Source organism: Mastigoproctus giganteus, chromosome 7 (genome assembly GCF_048544385.1).
Source record: "Mastigoproctus giganteus isolate SK-2022 chromosome 7, ASM4854438v1, whole genome shotgun sequence".
NCBI classification, from domain to species: Eukaryota; Metazoa; Arthropoda; class Arachnida; order Uropygi; family Thelyphonidae; genus Mastigoproctus; species Mastigoproctus giganteus.
This window is the reverse complement of record NC_143581.1, coordinates 221587785-221607684: the sequence shown is the minus strand read 5'-3', so window position 1 is coordinate 221607684 and position 19900 is coordinate 221587785. Positions and strand designations below refer to the sequence as shown.

The 19900-nt window shown below is 36.8% G+C and overlaps 1 protein-coding gene across 2 annotated transcripts in view; it reads left to right on the top strand.

Annotated features, from left to right (window-relative positions):
• The window catches only part of LOC150083713 (uncharacterized), a 235025-nt gene that overhangs the window by 133924 nt on the left and 81201 nt on the right, over positions 1–19900 (top strand). For both annotated transcript variants that reach the window (XM_090378142.1, XM_090378143.1), the window contains exon 4: positions 488–573. In XM_090378142.1, the coding sequence (XP_090234268.1) occupies positions 488–573 (86 nt within the window). The remainder of the gene's footprint in view (positions 1–487; positions 574–19900) is intronic.

Sequence of the window (19900 nt, the reverse complement as noted above, 5' to 3'; positions counted from 1 at the left end):
GCAGCGGCATTACGTGCGGACGGACGAACGGATAAACGAACAGATATGGAGACAAAAATAGGCACGTTACACATACATTGGCGCCTAAAATTGAGAGTGGGGAGATGGAGATAGGAGCGTATTTTGTGACGCCAAAAGACATAATGGACACTACACGGCTAATGTTCCTCAATTTGTAATTAATGCATGAAATAATAGTAAGGATTTATCGGAAAAAATCGAGTACTTTAACTAGTAAACGTATACATCAGTGTAGGGGCGTATTCAGGGGTGGGCAGAGGGGGCATATTCCCCTTAACCAAAAATTTGAAATTAAAGAAAAATAACGCAGAAGGCGTTCTACAAAAAAAAACTTAAAAGCCTGGTTGCCATGCCCCCCCCCACTCCCTTACGATGATACCTGGATACGCCACTGTATCAATGGAAAATTAATGCCTTCAACGCGTGTCTATATTTTGTATGTATGGAGGAAAATATTTTCTTTCAGAAAAAGAGCATTCTTAGGACGAAATCAGGACCTGCTACCAAGCTGCAGAGGGTGCTGTCTAAATCTCGCATATCACCTGTTGAGCTGTAAGTTAATTTTCCAACTACTGTTTTAATCTTGTTCGACTGTTGATTAATTTCTTTTAATCAGTCATAGCATAATTTTAACATTATTTATTATTTATGTTTGACATTCGTTGGTCAATTTAAAGTAATTTTATTCATGAACTGCATTTGTAATGCAATCCAGTTCGTTTGTGTGTGCGTGTGTGAGAAAGGGATAGAAACAGCGAACGAACAGCTGTTTTAAGGTCTTTGGCTTAATCAAAGTTCAACGTCCACAAAATACAATCAGCATCTTCCACGATAAAAGATCGCACAGATGAAAAGCCGATGTCAAAAGAATGCCAGGATAGCACCAATCACAGGGAGAAGCTGATCGCGAATGGCGAAAAAAACGCGTGGCCTAATATCTACCTATCTGTGCATGTATGTAAGTAGGTATGTAATACATAGATGCTAAGGTCAAAGATGTCGCAACCTTCATTCTGCGCTGATCTTCCCAAGGTAGATGGCGTCGACTCAATATTAGCATACTGATTTAACACCTTTTTATATGCCGTCTATCAAAATAAACTGCCCATACCTCGTCTGGCCGGTCACGCAACCGCAATTTGCATACCTAATTTTTAATAAAGCCGCAGTATGACGTTACGAACCAGAAGAAACACTTACGATACGCTTGGCGGCCCAACTTATCCGATTCTATCTTTGCTGGCGATGGCGTTATTGTCTGCAAGGGAAGTGATAGAAAGGAGCGGGGTAAAGGTGGTGGGGGTAGGGGATTTTACTTTTTTTTTATCGTTTGTCGAACTTTAATTAAGAGTATATGGGTTCATCACGAGTGAGTGACCTAGACACCCCTTGCGGAGACAATAGTGATCAAATAAAATGTTCTCTTCTGATAGATACCTACGGACATGACAAACGAACTGAAGTTCATCATCGAAGAGTGTAGCCTACAGAGGGGCGGCTTTATAGTGACACAATATTACAGACGAGTTTTTGCACCCCCATTCATACCTTCCTGATGGCAATTTCGTACTTCCTATGCATGACATCCTCCAACAGGACGCACTACTGATATATTTATGTTTTTCTTTAATGTGATACTTCAGGACAATCGCGTGGCTAGGGGAGATTATGTCTTAAGTTAGCTGTCAAACGCGATGCTGCTTCAAGGATATAATGTTACAATTTCCATATATTGAGTTGTTAGGACAGTTTGCCGGTCCACACATTTGCCGGCGTACGATTGAAAATTTTATTTACATATTAATAAATATTACAATATAAAAATATGTATTTATATAAAAATGCATATTAAATAGATTCATTGAAAGTATCAAAAATATGCACTCTGAACAGAGATTCAAAGTGGGGGATAATAATTATTTTCATGGGCAATCTTAGAGATAACCACAATTGATGATCAGTACAATGCTTGAATGAATTACGCTTAAATTTAAAACACAAACGGAATAATCATTATTTGCTTTATATCTTTGCGCACTTGCTAAACTTGAATTAAGTGATGGACTTAAACTTAAAAATTTTATATTCAATATTCTATTAAAACTGCCTCAAAACGCAACGTGCATAAAGGTCTGATATGTAAACCTAATATTTTATTAGGTTTACTGTTCATCAATTTGGAACCGGTCGTTTTATTAGATCAGCCACTATTTCTATCAGGTATTTTTTATTTTTCTATATATATATTTTTTAATTTTTGTTATATTTTTTTCCCGTCTGCGGGCCAAAAATAATCGAAACAAAAATAATTTTCGCCTGCATCACAAAAAAAATAAAATAAATAAAAATAACAAAAATTATTAAATAGCCCTTATGGTTTCTCTCTATACAAAATCCATCTTACGCTATTATTAGCAGTTAAGCACAAGATGAAAACCAGAAAATTATTTCAATGTGATAGAGTTTTTATTTATATTTCTTTTTATTTTGTTCATCCGAATCTATACAAATATCTGCTTTTGTCAGTTTTAGCAGTGAAAGGAAATCTGCCGAATTCATTCACAATTTAAAAGTTATGTATTAGTGAAACTGGTATTTTATTATTTATGATAACAGTTTCTATGAAAAACCAACTTACCTTTGAAACGAAGAAATCACATCTGGATCTTGGAAGAAATAACTTTATCAAAGGGATAAAGGACATCAACTAGTGCAAACAGCCTGGGCTCAATCTCTCTTTGGATCCAAAACAGATCTAAAAAAAGTAATAATAATAAAACTTACTCAACACTTACTGGGAAAATCTGCACTTAGCAGTTATTAATTAGTGCTGTAGGCTTTCTACATTGACCATACTTTTTTTTCAATTATATATACAATCGAGTTTCACATCAGCTGTGATAAATTCTAAAGAATTATGGTATACAAATGCGTAACTTGATGTACAATACTTTTTATAGCCAACACTGTAAATGGATCTTTCTGTGATATAAGAGTGAAACAAATGAAGATAACTGCGGTCGAGTCAAAAAAAAATCCAGCATTAAAGCTGGCTTTTTTTCGCATGCTTTCTGAAAAGATGTTAATTATATTTATAAAGTGAATACCAATATAAGTTTGGATTAATTAAAAAAAAAAAAAATTGACTGCTGGATACTGTGATAGCGAGAGAAAGTGGTGCTTTGGTTTTATTCTGTAAAGAATATATATTTATTAGGTGCATTTTACTAGTGTACCCGCCAAAACTGTTTCAGAGAAGAAGTAAAGATTAACCTTTCCCTCGGCTCCCTTCGCTGACATATTGTTTAAAATATATTTAAAAAATAACTAAAATACAATTTGATAATTTTTGTTTTTCATGTATGCTATATCGTCCTTTAAAAAATGACAATCACAGCACAGATAAAATTACAAAATTTTATTACAATTATACTAGTGTACTCAGGGCAAATATTTCGTCAAAAATAATGGAACTGTTAAAAAATAACGGAAATTTTGAAAATTCGGACGGAAATTTTTTTTTGGAAAATTTTACTGCAAATTGCATTTTTCTCTCTCTCTCTCAATTTTACTGCTAAATAAAGCCTATTGCAAAAGAAATAAGGTAAAAGCTTGTTTAGTCTTTAGTTATTTCAAGTTCAAAGAGCTCCAGGACAGACGGACATATGCAAATTATTATATAGATTTATTAATTTATATTTAAATTTGCCATTTTTTCTGGCAAAATTTATTATTAAAAAGTTTGAACATCTCCAAAATGGTTAATATACGATGATATGAATTATGAGAATGTATTTTTAAAAACAAAGATTTGTTTAATTTATCCAGTTTTGCAACATGTCGTTTCTTCCATCGTTGGAAGCATATCTGAAATAATTTTTTCTTAATATCTCAAGTATCTTTTGCGATATTTGTTGAATCTCCAAGACCCCCCCCCCTCTCTCTCTCTCTCTAAACTGTCAGAGAGAGGGGGGGAGCGTCCTTTGAATCTTAAACCCCACCTGAACATTGTGCTTGTTATAAAACATCTTCTCCAAAGGCTAATCATAACATGCCACGTATTTCTGAAGCTATTCTACCAAGCTTGAAACATGACTTGATGCAACTATCTCTGGTCTCTGAATCGCTAATAAAAAAAGAAAAGAAAAGAAAAAAAAAGAAAGAAAGAAAAACTGCGGAGTACATTACATATATTCACTAAACAGTTTCACATCACCTACCTCGAAGGTATACTCCATGATCTTGGCTGAAAAAAATCGTACTATTATCGGTAGCACTTTTACATGACATTCTCATAACTTTGGAGGCATCTCGTGTATGATGTATGAATGCATTGAAACACATAATGAGTTTAGATGGCTAAAAGTATTAAAATATTAGTAATTCCTAGTACTGAAATTTTAAATGCTCCATTTAACAAGCTGGTTTCAAATGATAATCTGAAGTAATTCATTTTACCAAAGAAAAAGGAATTCCCCCAATTTCAGATCACAGGCAAACCTCAGTTGGTGCGCAGTATTTAGCAAACTAAGAGTAATACTAAATCGTCGATCTGACAATGTGTTGCCTTGGTATTGCAATATTAGCTTTAAAAAGCACTGCTTCAAGAAAGAAGTATATTGCTATTTAATTAAAATATATGCCATCCCTCACATTTTAAATATAAAACGATATAATATAATACTAAAACACTGAAATATGATAAATACTCGATCCTAAATTTCATTAAAATCGAACCAATAAAAATTTAATTTTTTCCCTCTATAAAATCTCGAGTTATCGATAATTGGAGTGTGTATCGGTTATTTTGTTATTTTGTTTTTGCGCCAAAGCAATTAAGTTATTCACACGTCAGTGTGAATAACTTAATCTATACAGTATATGTAAATTGCATACACACTCTGGTCAGTTTGCCTCTTTATCGAATTAAAAAACCCAGTTTCCAAGGGAAGGAAAAATCGCGCAACCCTCTCCAAAAACAACTAACTTGGCCACAGTGCGGTAAAAAAAATAAAAAAATAAATAACACAATTAACATGATATGGCAGGACAGCGATGATAACCACTGTTCTCTTTGAGAAGGTAGATGTTTTGATGTTTGGGCATTACTCAATAAGGCAACATTAGACCGAAAGCAAATTTTCTGCTAATCCCTGGGAAGGTTTAGAATCAATTCATATTCCATGGTTCCCCAATTTCTTCCCTTCACCCACGCACCCACAGGAATCTATATACTTTCAGATATCGGGGTATTTAGAATGAAGGGTCGATCCGACTAAATTTTCATCCTGTGTTTCTTTGGTTCCCAAGAGGATTTTAAGTCCAATTCCGATTCCATGGTCCCTCCGAGATCTACCATACAGATATCACAACATATATAAATGAAAGTATTCTTCTTCGGATATTACTCGAGAAGTAAAAGTGAGACTGACACCAACTTTTCAACGTATGGTTTGTTAGTCCTTGGAGAATTATTATGCCAAAGTCTGATTCCATTGCCTTCTCCTCCCCCTCCTCCATACAGAAAGCTATATATATAAATGAAACTATGTTTTTGATGTTCGGGTAAACTTTCCAGACTTATTTGGTATATCCTTCTAGACCTTTGTACCAACTTCAAGCCGACCAGTTCACTTCTTTCTCCTGTGTTAGCATCACGTAGTGAAGTCATTTGATAATCGAATGCGCCCAAAATGGAATGCTTTTTTTTTTTTTTTTTTTTTTTTTTTTGTTATTTTAGCTCCAACTAACTATTCAATACCAAAAAGTATTGAAGAGAGAGAAAAAAAGAAAGGGGGAAAAAAAAAAACACGATCTCGTAAAAGCTAAGCTAGCACCACAAAATATGAGGAAAAGAATTACAAAAAAAAAAAAAAAAAAAATTCATAATTCTAAATCAATAGTTTCTCAATGAATTTTACGATTCCCGTTCCATTTAAGATCTGTTTGTTACACAGTAGTTGAATGTACTTGCTACTGTTGCAATATAGGACAGCGGAGAGGATAGACTGGAGTTAAATTTGAAAATTCACAGGCACGCTTAGTGAAAGGCAAAGAGGAACCAAATCTAGGTCATTAAACTGTGGTCGTAAAAGATCAGCTTGCGGAAGTTTAAACGTGGATTCCTTTGGGAGCCCGCTAAGAGGCACTAAAATACCTTCATATACCACACGGGGAAAGGGGGAATAAAATAAAAAATAAACCAAAAACTGAATTACACAATCTACAGTACCTTGACAGAAGGAAACGCGCACGACCCATTTAATATACAGTATATATTATGGGTGTTAAATTTATTCTGCCAGGGCGCCATGCATATGCTCACTATTTGCAGAGGGCACATACCCTAACAACCTGAATTTAACATAAATTATGTGAATAGATATTAACTTTCATTCTTAACATCACTGCTCTCTCTCTCTCTCTCTCTCGTCATTATTATTTTTTTTTTCTTTGACGGGTATCCCTTCGAAATCTTTAAAAAAACGTCTAAATTTCCGAAGGTAACTCAAATTACAGCAATTTTCCTGACAACGATAACATCATTGACAGTAGAGCCTTGGGGAAAAGAAAGGGCGTAATTTTGCCTGCACTTTTCTTAAAAGGAATGGAACCGACCACCATCATCTCGCACCTGTGACTTAGCCCCCTCTGTTTCCTTGAACTGGGACCGTAGTAGTAGCTTGCTAACAAACATTACCCCACCCATTCATACAATTTTCCCTTTTCAATAGGTCTTCTCACGTGCTTTTTTCCATTTATCTATCTACCTGTCTCATACGTGTATACTTGTACTTTAGGACTAATGTTTATTTCAGTGGCTGCGCATTCCTAAGTCCTCCCCATGCCAAAGTTTTGACATTGAAAAGACAGCAATATTTCATGTGTGAAAGTTTCATATTATTTTTATTCAATGGAATATTAAATCAGGAAATTATTTTATGATAGATGTAATCTCAGTCGAAAACAAAGCAAAATGATATCTAAATTAATAAATTACTTCAATAGTTTTACGTTATATTTTATTTTTATTTGTTATTTATCATTACTTTATATATATATATTTTTTTTTTCAGTTTTATTTTATTCATTTTAAGGTTTAAAATTAACTTTATATACAAGCACCTATAAGCCCACTTAGTATCAACAGACCACCAGTCCTACAGACCTTTCGTGTTTAAAGAGATAATAGTATTAACCATACAGCGCAAGGAAGCTACAACCTCTTTGTTGCACCGGCCAAAAAAAAAAAAAAAAAAAGTAGATAAAATACAAATTATGCGCTTCCCTCCTCACGTAGGTAACTATCCAGTTAACCTATGAATTCCTGTCGGCCACAATTACCTGTGGAGGCAACTTGTGCCAGTAATCAACAACTCCCTGGCTAAAACAAAACTTCCTGCTGTTTAGTCCAAACCTCCCCACCCCCCGTAATTTGAATTTATGGTCCCTGGTTCTGGAATTCTTTATAACAGTGAAAATTCCGCCTTCATGCATTTTTCTAACCCCTCTCAGAGCCTTATAAACCTCAATCGGGTTCACTCTAAAGTGCTTTACTTAATCGAAGTCTTTCCTCGTACGATCGCCCTTTTGCCCATCTCACCAAGCGAGCTGCCCGTCTCTGAACAATTTCAAGAAACTCAGTCTTTTTTTTTTTTTTTTTTCATATGAGGTCCACTACTTGGACAGTGTTCCAAATGCGATCATTCAAGTGCCTTATACCGAGGGATCATGACCTCCCTAATCTCTGCAGGATACCGTTCGATAGATGTAATCTCAGTGGCTTTCCTGGCCACCTGTTCACACTCCTATTAGACTGTCCAGCTACATATTCATCCCATCTCGGCATCCTCCTCGTGGTATATTTTTTTAACGGACGCATATTTTTTTTCATATGCGTTCATGGATTCTGTGACTATTGCTTTAAAAATATATCCTTGATTCTAATACATTCGCCTACCTCCCTGAAATCAGTCCAATTAATAAATGCCACGTAGCGCCTTAAACTGTCATAGTTCCCTTTTCTGAAATTAACACTCATCCCTTTACCTTAAATAACTATTGCAAGATCTTTCTTCATCTTCCAACTAACGACTGCGTGATCCATTCCAGCCAATGGTTCCTGTTCTTTAAGTCCTCTGATTCGTGAGTAATGACGAGGTCAAGAATATTTTTACCCCCTAGTACAGTGGTTTTCAAAACGGGGTGCCACGTAATTTGGGTTTAATTTACTTAAACTTATTATTATTTTTTAAAATTTATGTTTATTTCATTATAAAAAGGTGTACAGTATCTTTTTAATTTTGTGGTGATCTATAATTGATGTTTACTTAGTACCTCTATATAAAGAATAAAATTATTATATACTGTATAGATATAACTTGTATTATGAAATGTAATTTTTATAATTATATTATTGTAATAACTATCATATAACATATTTTTTTAATATTAGATATATATACTGGTGTTCAAAGAAAGTGCATCACCTAGGAATTTCACATTTCTAATCCTTTTTCGCGATGGTATGTTACATTAATGACTAGCATCACAAATAGAAATATAAACAAAAGATATTAAGGCAAAGCTAAGTAATATTTGACAGTTGCTCCCAAAATATTCCAAAATGAGCATTTGCAACCTTTATACAACGGTCTTGGTAAACACGACAATTATGGCTGAAATGTTATTAGAAGCCGTCAATTTCCTTCAGTTTATCATTTTAAATGGAAAACAAAATGAAAAGTTCACCAGATGCAAACTAATATTTAGTTGAACCGCCTCTGGACCTGATGACAGCAGCACCGTCGAGGCATTGACAAGATCAATTTCTGAAGATAATCAACTGATAGTTTGTGGTTCCAAACACGAATTATGGCTTCCTCAAGTTCACGAAGGGTCTTTGGTTTCTTTCTGGCAACTGCAGATTCCACACGATGCCAACAGTTCTCTATAGGATTCAGGTCCGGGCTGTTTCCTGGTCAGCTAAGAGTTGTAATGAACCGTTCTTCCAACCATTTTTTCACCTGTAACAAACGCAAATACATTACTGTGAAACCTCTAATGCAGAAATGAAGCTAAAGTAACTACAGAAGTGCCTACTTACACTTTTCGCCCGATGAAAGATGCAGTTACTTGGCAGGTTGAGATGGTGTCTAATGGTTGGCAGCAATTTGTTTTCCAATATAGTCAGGTATCCATTGGCATTTATGGAACCTTTTTATGAACTACAGGTGACCTACTCAGCGATACGAAATGCATCCCCATATCATTTGGCTGGTAGGGAATTTCACTGTAGGCACCATAAAGTCTGGATGGTATTCTTCACCACATCTACGGCGAATCGTTTGTCTCCCATCAGAGCCATGCAGGTTGAATTTCTTCTCATTCGAGAAAATAACTGACTTCCATTGCTCGGGGGTCCATTTGAGATGCTCCTTACACCAAATTAATCAGACCTTTTTTTATTTTTTTGTGTGAGGAGAGGCTTCCTCTTAGGACGACGGGCTACAAGTCCATTTTTGAAGAGGTGTCTTCTGACTGTTACTGCACTTGCTACCACTGCTGTATGTTCTTTCCATTCTCTTTTCAGCTCAGACGAAGAAACGTTATGGTTTTTAAGGCATAAGCGCTTCAAAATGCGGTCCTGTTTTGGCGTAGACTCGTTTGCGTCCGGTTCCTTTTTTTCATGTCAGCAGAACCAGTATTCTTGAGTTTGGAGGGAGAAAATCTACTCACTGTTGACTGATTACAAGACACTATATAAGCAATATGTGGGGAAGAACATCCTTCCTCACGTAAAGCAACAATAGCACTCTTCGTGGCGTCAACTGCACGTAACTCGCCATCCTGACACGAGCAAGGAATGACTGCAACTCTTGTAGAGCGTGCTTATATAGCTAAAAATAACAGCTGAAGCAATATTACGCCATCACCTACGCGTGTCAATCTTAACTGATGCAATCTGTAAGGAATATTGCCATATTACGTTATTCAGACGACAATTACAATTTTAAGGGGTAATGCACTTTCTTTGAACACCAGTGTATATATATATACACGAGTATATATAACACATTATTATAACATGCATATATATATATATATATATTCACCATGGAAGTTTTCCTCCCACTTATTCCAATAAATTAGGTGCAAATTGAAGTTATGCATAATAAGGCATTCACATCTGCTTGCCCGTTCCATTTGCATGTACAGATTCTAGTACCGTTCACAATTTTCTGGTCTGTAGCTTACTGTCACACTCATTTTACCTTTGCTTCCAACTAACTCACACTACACAGATTTTATGCTGGCAGTCGTAACTTCTGACTCACCAAAAGCTCTTTTCGTGCACAGGCTGCTTTTGATAAAAAGCATGACCCCCCCCCCCAACCACCCATTCTATCTTCTATCTTTCCTAAATACATCATACACATCATAATGAAAGTAGTCTCTAATTTTCGGGTGGCACCATGTTTCTGTTAGCCCTATTATGTCAGCATTAGTTCAAATTCAGCATTAGCCCTATTATGTCAGCATTAATTCAAATTCTCCCATTTTATTGACAACATTCCTGATATTACTGTAGACATAGTTAAGACTAAGTATTCCTCTATAATTTACTACCCTGACACACCCCTCAAAGTTATTTAGGCTTGTTTCTCTCTAGCTTTATCTTCCCGCTCATTTGAAACGTTGCTACACTCAGAACATTTTGCCAACATCGGTTGTTGCAACAACAAACCGGAATCCTTGAGGTGGGTGCAAGTATTACTTTGACCCATATCATCAGATAAACGCGGATCTATATTACCCTTCTCCCCCTTATTAGCAGTTTCCCTGAACCCTTAAGAAATCCTCAGTGATACTGACAAAAATCTTTGCGCCACCTTTGTTCAAATGAATACCTTCTACCTACAAGTGCAGTAAAAATCCCCCCCCCCCAATAGAGGCTTGAAAACAAGGCTCTAAGGAGGGAAATTTTTTCTCAAGTCGTGAGTTAATCCAAAAGTACATAACGTGTCTGAGCAGAATTGCAGACACATACACATTCTGGCCAAACTAACGGCATTTGTTCAGCATGGCCCTATATTAACCCAACAAATCGTGAGTTCATGTTCGTTTAATATGGTAGCCCCATACGAATAATAATGTGCTCTTCATCCCCCTTAAAATCTGTTGGTAACATCATTAATCGTTGCTCCCGGAAAAAACACCCTAGTTCTGCAACTCCACCTGTCTTTATTACAAAAATGTTACCCATTTCCCTGAAAATAGAATTTCCTACTAAAACTAAATCTCCTTCAACCAGCGCAATACGCACTTGACTATTCTGTCTGGGACCCAAATGGGGTGGGCGTGCATCATTACGCAGGTCACGAGATGCTTGAGTCTCTGACAAACTCAAGGTTACATTTGTTTCTGGGGCAAGCACTCGTTTCTTTAGTGACTCAAATTCTTCTAGTAATGTTCCAAGTTTTAATTTAAGATTGATAAGGAAAACACTGAAACCGAAGGAACAAAATGTAAACTTGCAACTTCATATATTCGGGTGACAATTTTTGTTTTGTGCTTATTTCAGTTTTCAAGAAGCACAAAAAGCCCTAAGAAGAAGCTTATTACAAGGTAGTAAGTCGAAATAAAGATATCTGTCGGGGTACCCTTCGTCCCTCCCATGCACCGAAAATTTCGTTAGTTTATGCATACGATTTCTCAATGATTGAAGTCTATTATGTAAATGGATGCCACCTTGTTTCAAGATGGACGACAAGCAAAAGCTTCATTGGGACACTAGAATAGTAGTGAGCAACCCGCTTCCTTCTGCACTGTCTGATGCGGCCCCCGAGGTTCCACTAACTAAAATTAAATATTAAATTCCATAAAATAATAATATATTCAAAAAAATTAAATCAACAATATAACTTGCTCAACAGAAAAACTTTTTTTATTTCTAAAAAGTTAACCGATGAAAGTGTTTAAAGTAGTGACGGACAGCCAACGGCCACCAAGTTTTCTGTGGCCCTCAGGAACCCTATGAAGACAACTTCATTTTTTGCACAGATGATTTTTTTTTTCTTTTAAAAAAGTAATATTTCAAATATTAAAGCCCTACTACACAGAAGAAATGTTAATGAATGAAATAGGCCACGTAGTTAAAAGCATAATTTAATGATAATTATTATTAAATTATGCTTTAAAATTAATTTAAATGCATAACAAAGAATTTTATTTATGCTTTTAAAAAAAAAAAGCATAACAAATGATGCCATGTGTTAAAATTATTTGAGAATGCAATCCTCAAGCACTGCTTGAATATTATGCTAGCAGTATACAAAATACAAACAAATGATCATTGCTTTTGTCACAGACCCCACTTACACCAAACTATAAAAAACAGATTCACTTCATAAACCCCCTTGAAACCTCTACAATCCAAGAGCCATTAGACAAACCGAGGGAAAATGGGTATACTTTTAATGGATATCAAATAAGCGTATACGGCATCAACTTTATGCTTTTTTAATGCTTGAGAACAACTTCAGAATTAAGGACCACGTACTCAAGTATTTTTTTTTAAGAGGATAATAACTAACTATAAGCAAATCCTCATAATGCATACATAATGACACGCTTCACGTACACCATAAATAGATGTTCCCCAAAGAGGTGTTCTGTCCATATTCCTTTTTGAGGTATCTCCCCCACTTCACGTTGCTGCATAAGAACTTCATTTCTTATCCAGGTGACTTCAAGATACTCATCACCTCCAGAGCCAAGAAGGTATACATGTTTCACACGCGCTTCAATATGCCAAAAATTTCGAACCTTATAGCTCACTGCAAGCCTTTAGGGATAAATGGCAGCAAGTCCGCCCAGGTCTCTTTCAAACAAAAAAGTACAAAAATACTGTAACGTCATAGTCCTCCTGGACGGCCATAAATAGTGGTTCCCCTGTCAACAGAATCACGCATTACCTTGATTTAGGAGCCATACGGAATGAACAACTCAGTTTTCACAACACTCTGCAACACCAAGAAGACTAACGCAGTCCTTTGGAAAGCAAAGCACGATCTAACCGGCGATCATCATTACCAATAACCAACTTTAACTGGACTTAAAGGAATTAATCCTAATCAAGACCAAGATCGTTGCCCTTTTAAAGTTATCACAGCATGGTTGGACTAGTCAAACCGGAATTATCCCGCTTCCTCTAAGCCAAAGGATAGAAACATGGAACTGAAGTGAGGAGTATCTGCTCCAACTTTGACCAGATCGGAAACCTCCAAAGGATATTCTCCCTTCCAATACCTTGTGGACCTCTCTTAGATAACTAGACTTGTGTGCCAATAAAGCATATGGAACTGCCATTTATCAAAATATATCAGTAGATGCGCCAATAGCTTTTGCTAACCTTTATGACATTTGCGGTGGCGCCTTCCCTGTAAATTTTAGGACTGGATGGTCTAACAAGGCTTTCCCCCAAAAATGTCCTCCCGATATAAAACCTACAGCTCAAAACACATAACATTTGTAACAGTAAAGCCAAGCAGAAGACGTAAGAAGTCTACCGTCATATTCAGCTCTGAATGCAAGGTAGCCCATGTTTTATCGATTCAAGCTCAACCTCCAGCAGCTAACACGACCCTCTACCACAAATCCTTACTAAGTCTCCAAAACTCCACTACATCACATTTACCTCATAGTCGAAGTGACCGAGAGGGGATCGAAGACCAATTATGTAATAGTGATTTTTTATCCGTGTTGAGATTCGCCTATTGTACTTCAAGCGCCCCATTAAAAAACAAAACACAGGCGAACTCTGGATAAACTGTTTACAAATCATAATGAATGAGTAAAAAGCCACTTTGTGATCTGTGTGTGAGATTTAACCTGATATGAAGTTAAATCCTGATGTAATATTATATTTATAGCTGTAACTGAAGCTTTACTTTGCAAATAGTGAATTAGTATTTGTAAATGTATTGTATGTCTATTTTCTCATTGTATTTATATTGTACGCTTGCATTTCTCACCGTATTGTTTCTGTTTTCCCTCTATTATAATGTAAATTACAATACACACGATTAACACACCAGCTAGCTGAGTTTTACCATGTACTGGGTGTAACAATTTATGCTAATGAAACTGATTATTATTATTGACTGAATATTTCCAGTTGATAATCTGTTGTAAAGGCCTCTCCATACGAATTCCCGCATTCTTATTTTTCTTTCGAGAGGAGTCTTTTTCCGTAACTAGCTGCTGTCATATACCGCTAACTGCAACGCCATTTGGAATCATCTTCCTCTCGACCCCGATCGAAGTGTTTAGGCATGCTGGGTGTGAGGATTCTTAACGAACACCTACACTCTGTCGGGAGTTCCCTATTTCTGGAGAAGTGCACGACCTTCGAGACGGGAGCCTTTATCACGTTTGAACGTTGCCATTTAGGAAGGCGAGAGAAAGCGTGGGAGAAAGAGATGCAGAGTCTCCTTGAGATACTGGGAGCACCCAGCAATGGAATTAGCTAGCGATTGTTATACCGCAGCCGACCACGTGTGCGCGCACCTTGCGGACTAGTTGCAAACAGGGGGTCACGTACTCCGTGAAAACAAGGCGGCCACTTCGTAGAACGTGAGATCTCCCACGCGCGCGCGCACAGATGCATATACGCGAGCATGCACGCACTATACAGAGAGAGAGAGACAACACCCTCAGGGACACTGCGTTCAATCTGTGTTTAGAGGTTACAAGCGTGAGACGATCCCAGCTAACAAATAAATGAATTGGACCTTTAGGAGTGCACGACAATCGCTGTCCGGGTGCCTTTTATTCCCCGAGAACTACATGGGGTGCACGTGCAAGAATGAGATGCACAACAAGACAAGATATATGATGGATGGTTTGAACACCAGTCCAGCCACCTCTGAGGGTAAAGTCAGCATCAAAATGAGTTGCGTAAGAGGAGCAGTTTTCACCATGACCAGTGGCGTATCCAGGTGTCATCGAAAGGGGGGGGGGGAGTCATGGTGACCAGTTCCAGGTATAATCGTAAGGGGGAAGCATGGTGACCAGGGTTTAGTGTTTTTTTTTTTTAGAAAACCTCCTGCCTTCTTTTTCTTTAATTTCAAATTTTTGGTGGGGGGGCATATTCCCCTTATTCCCACCCATGAATACGCCCATGCCCATGACAACCATCTTTTTGTATATTCTCCATCATCTGCTGAAATGTCATTCATATAGACCATCTACATCGTACCAATTTTCGGGATTTTTAGTCCCTCCCTCCCTAGTTACATATCATTACAAAATCTTAGAATTCTAACAAAATTACGTTGCAAATCAAATATTGCATTATTTGGGGGGGGGGCGGGAAGAGTACGGTTTTTTCTTAACTAAATGTTATAAATTATTTTAGGAAAGTATATATTACAGTATCTTACACGGATAGTGCAATTTTAATGGGAAAATTAAGAAAAATTATTTTTTCTATTTTTTCATTTCACGATCATAATTTGAATAAACAAACAGAATTTTTTTAAAAAATAGTTTTGCTAACTTTGGGATTCTAAAAAATTCAGAATTCTACAAATACCGGTGCAAAAAAAGAAGAAATTATGTCGCACAAGATATATAAAATATCTTACAGAATTTGTAAGATATACCAAATCCCTAGTCAAAAATAATTTTTATTCTTGACTGGAGGGGGGGGAAGAACGCAGTTTTTCATGTGATATGAATACTGAATATGAAAACTGAGTGGTTTCAATCTTTTTAAACAGGTATACCCACTCTGTATCAAAGCTTCAATTCATGCATCCATTTTTATTTTTTCCTGTTTCCAATTTTCAATGATGCTAATTATGACAAATCCAAGAGTTCTTTGCATATTTCGTAATTAACGACTTTAAAATGATTTTTCTCTCGCTCCTTATGCACACTCCTAACGACCTTTCAATACCTCCAAAATTACACGTGTCCTTGATTGACAACAACTGCTATAATTCTTAAGTCCAGTAGCTAATTCTTCAAAGTTCTGTCTTCTGGCACCGCTTCTGGAAATTGTATATCAAATTTCAGTTCCCCATGATGAGTGTTCCTTTTTGCGCGCAGCTATAATGTTCTATCACTACTACCCAGGGAGGGGAATAAACCAACCAGGGGAAATTTTACATCCAAAGGTTGGGGGAGAGAAAGAATAAGTTTGTTTTTATGTTGATATGTTTTCAATTTTTAGTTTCCACAGTGACGTTATATCCGCTCTAAGGAGTCTACTAGAGAAATTAGGAGCAGTCTTCGGTACCCAATAGTTTCGCCCCTGATTTCTACAGTAAAAAACCCCTTAGAACACACACACACACACACACATCCAATACCAAATGAGTAATATTAACGACCATTCAGAGCAGTTGATGCCAAACTTGCAGACAGTTCCCTGAAACTGTGGGTAAACAAATCAAAACTCGTTGCTTCCCTTCAGCAAACCGTGTCCGAATCAATCCAGGGCATCAATTTCGTCCGTCATCGGCAGTGTCGTGACGATGGAATATTTGGGGAGTGTCATTACACCTTGACACTGACAAATTGACGGTAAGTACCGGTTGGGAGACAGCGAGCGCGCGCGTACTTGCGCACTACGTGAACACTTGCACGTTCAGCGACAAGGTGACCTTTAACGGTCACAGGTTTTTTTTTTTTTTTTTTCATATTCGTTCGTTCTGACAGAGGTCCTGGAGAACAGAATAAGAAATTCTTGGAAGAATGAATGGAAGACATCGCTGTACAAATCCAAGCTATTTCACATCGAAGTTGCACTGCAACAGAAATATAGAAATATTCATTCTGCGAATAAATATTTCTAGTGAAATATTTATTCGCAGAATGAATAATTAGCTAATACCAACCAATCCGGTGATATTTACAATCAAAAATTTAAAGTTATATAAATCTAAAAGAAGGATAATACCATATATAAAAGCTAAAGGTGGAAAAATACCCCATGAAATTGACCCACCGTCCCTATATCTCTATTAAAAGCGTCAATGTCTTGCCATCTATTCAGGGTGTATCCTTTTTATCTGAAGTTATTTCCAGTTCACGATAGGATTTTCTCACTAGCCAATTCATAATTCAGTCTAGATCTCCTTCATATTTTAAAAGAGAAAAAATAAATAAACAGTGAATAGGATTGGGTTCAGGAGAAAAATAAAAGTTTTCATATGTAAGTACGTATACCTATAGAGTGGTTTCGCCACACACCCTTAGATATCCCCCCCCCCCACTACCATTTACAACTGGCGCAGTCGATGCGCCATTCTGGAGCCCCAATCAACGCAAGACCCTTTCTTAAATGAAAGGAAAGGATCCCACTCGCGTTGTATATTAGATTAATAAACAATAATGCGTTGTTGTTATGGGATTTTTTTTTTGGCGTAAAGGCGACTTAGGCCCTATTGCGCTTATCAGAGTAATTAAGACTAGATATGATGACTGCTAGGGGAAGGAGTCAGAACAGTGAGAACTGTTGTAAAATAAGAAATGTGGTTGCAGGTTTTTTTTTTTTTTTCTTTCCCTCCTCATTTCAATTCAGTTTCTCATTTTTGTTTTTAGCCCTGACATTTCAGAAGCTAAAACGAAAATGCAATGCATTTGGAAATTTTAGGTTTTCGCAATGGCTTAACCGTAGTTACAGAGGTAACATCTTATCAGTAAAAAGGGAGCATGGTACAGTACAGGTCAGAGACATGACCTGTCACTGGAGAAGCCCTTTTCCAATTAAATGTTTATTTCGGAAATTTGTTTTCGAGCTAAAATAAACAAACAAATTTTCTCTTTATACTCCGAGACGACCACAGAAGGTCAGAGGAATTCACACGATAAAAACACAATACAAGAACATTAATACCGTATTTAGTAGAACTAGGATGGGTTAATGATTTCCTCCAGATTTATTATTCGAATGAAACCATTATATAAAATGTATAATTATTTCATTATTACAAAAATTAATTTTATTTTAAATTTCTTATTTTTTTTTGTTTTGGTTTCAAAGCTTTAACGGATTTTGACTTTGTTTGTGGTTTCTTGTGGGGGGTAATAGGAGAGGAGGGGAGGAGGGATTTTGCTTATCATCTAAATCTGAACTATTTTAGTCCAGGCTTGCATTTCCTGTTTACGGCTAACGTTCTCACCTCTCACACCCCACTTATTTTGACCTACTGCTCTCCGGTACCTTCTTAAAAGACCACCCTTCATGCAGAATACGTGTTTTGGCGTTTTGTAACCCCAAAGGTCGGTAAAGAATGACGTGGTTCGGATTCCCTCCACTCCCATGAAATTCTGTTTTGTTTTGTTTTTCCTGCTTTCTAGCTAAATGCCTGCATACATTACACAGTTCACCATTTTCAAACACTGAGGGTCTGAACAGTACGCCCAAAAACCAGGCAGAAAAGCAAGCGGCCATCACAAAGTATTAAAAATAAATCCAAATTTTAAATTTAAATGTATTGCACTCAGCCTAGACACGTTTGTTTATGCATTCCGTTGCGTGGTTACATGGAAGATTGTTCTTCCCCGAAGAGCTTAAAGATTCAGGTTCTGTTTGTTCGGCCCTCGCGGCAGTGGACACGACTCTTCTTGAACACCGTGTGGAAAAGGTACTTTTATGGACCATGTTAGTCGATCTCAGTCGATGGCTGCATAGTTTGTCTCCAAGAAATTGGGATTTTCCATTCGGTAAAACGAGCGAAGAATACACGCAATTTTACAGAAACAATATACTAATGCCTCGTCGGATCAGTTACCTCATCACTTATTCCAGATAACTCTATTCGAATCCTTTTTTGCTATGCTAGGCTCACAAAAATTAAAGTCAAAAGTCTATAAGTAAAAACAAACATTTTATTTTACTTTTCATAACAGCATCAATCTGTCGTGTACTACATGCAGTACTTTCGTAATGAGTTGCCTTGGTATTGTATTACAAATAAACTATATCTATACTGAGAAGCTTCTTATTATAATTTATGTGACAAATATAGTACTGTCAACCGACAGCCATTTCCACAGTGCTGTAGTTTCTTCGAAGGGCGAGGGTGCCCAAGAAAAGGGGGCAGACTGGGCAAAACCATGAGATTCCAAGTGGTGTTATCTCATTCCACACAATATGTTCTAAGTAGGTCCTTTTGTACACGTTAACCCATGGCGCTTATCGATATGATGGGAAAATGCAGTATTTAACCGCATTACAATAAATATCTATATTCCACTTCGTTCAACATTATGAATAATAGAACGTATCTCGATTTTGTTTTAAGATAATTAGTAATGAAACAACCGATCAGGTGCCGCTAGATTCCTTTCCATGTATTTGGTTTTTATTAGAACTCAAAAGGCTACGTATCCTTATAGGACTATTTTCATTTCTAGCAGTCACCTCAAACTATCGTGTACTACGTATTGTATCCTGCAAGAATGCAGTACTCGTGTTTGAGTTGACTGTGGGTCAACCTCATGCGACTGCTAAATACGGTGATATAAATAAATAAATAAATTTTCTGTTTATACTCCGGGACAACCAAACGGTCAGATCAGTTCCCAAAATAGACAGAATACAAGAAACAGCACCGTATTTAGCAGTCACGGGCTTTAACCCGGGGCTGCTAAATACGGTCACTCAAGGCACGTGTACTTATGCACCAGCGCGCTTGACCACTCGGCTACGGCGGCCGTATTCTCTTTATCTTATGAACTCCTATTTCACTAAAATGTATTTATTTTAGTGAAATAAATATATAAATTATGTTTATACTCCAGGACGGCCACATATTATTAGGGTTCATAAGATAGAGAAAATATAACATCATCATATTCATCA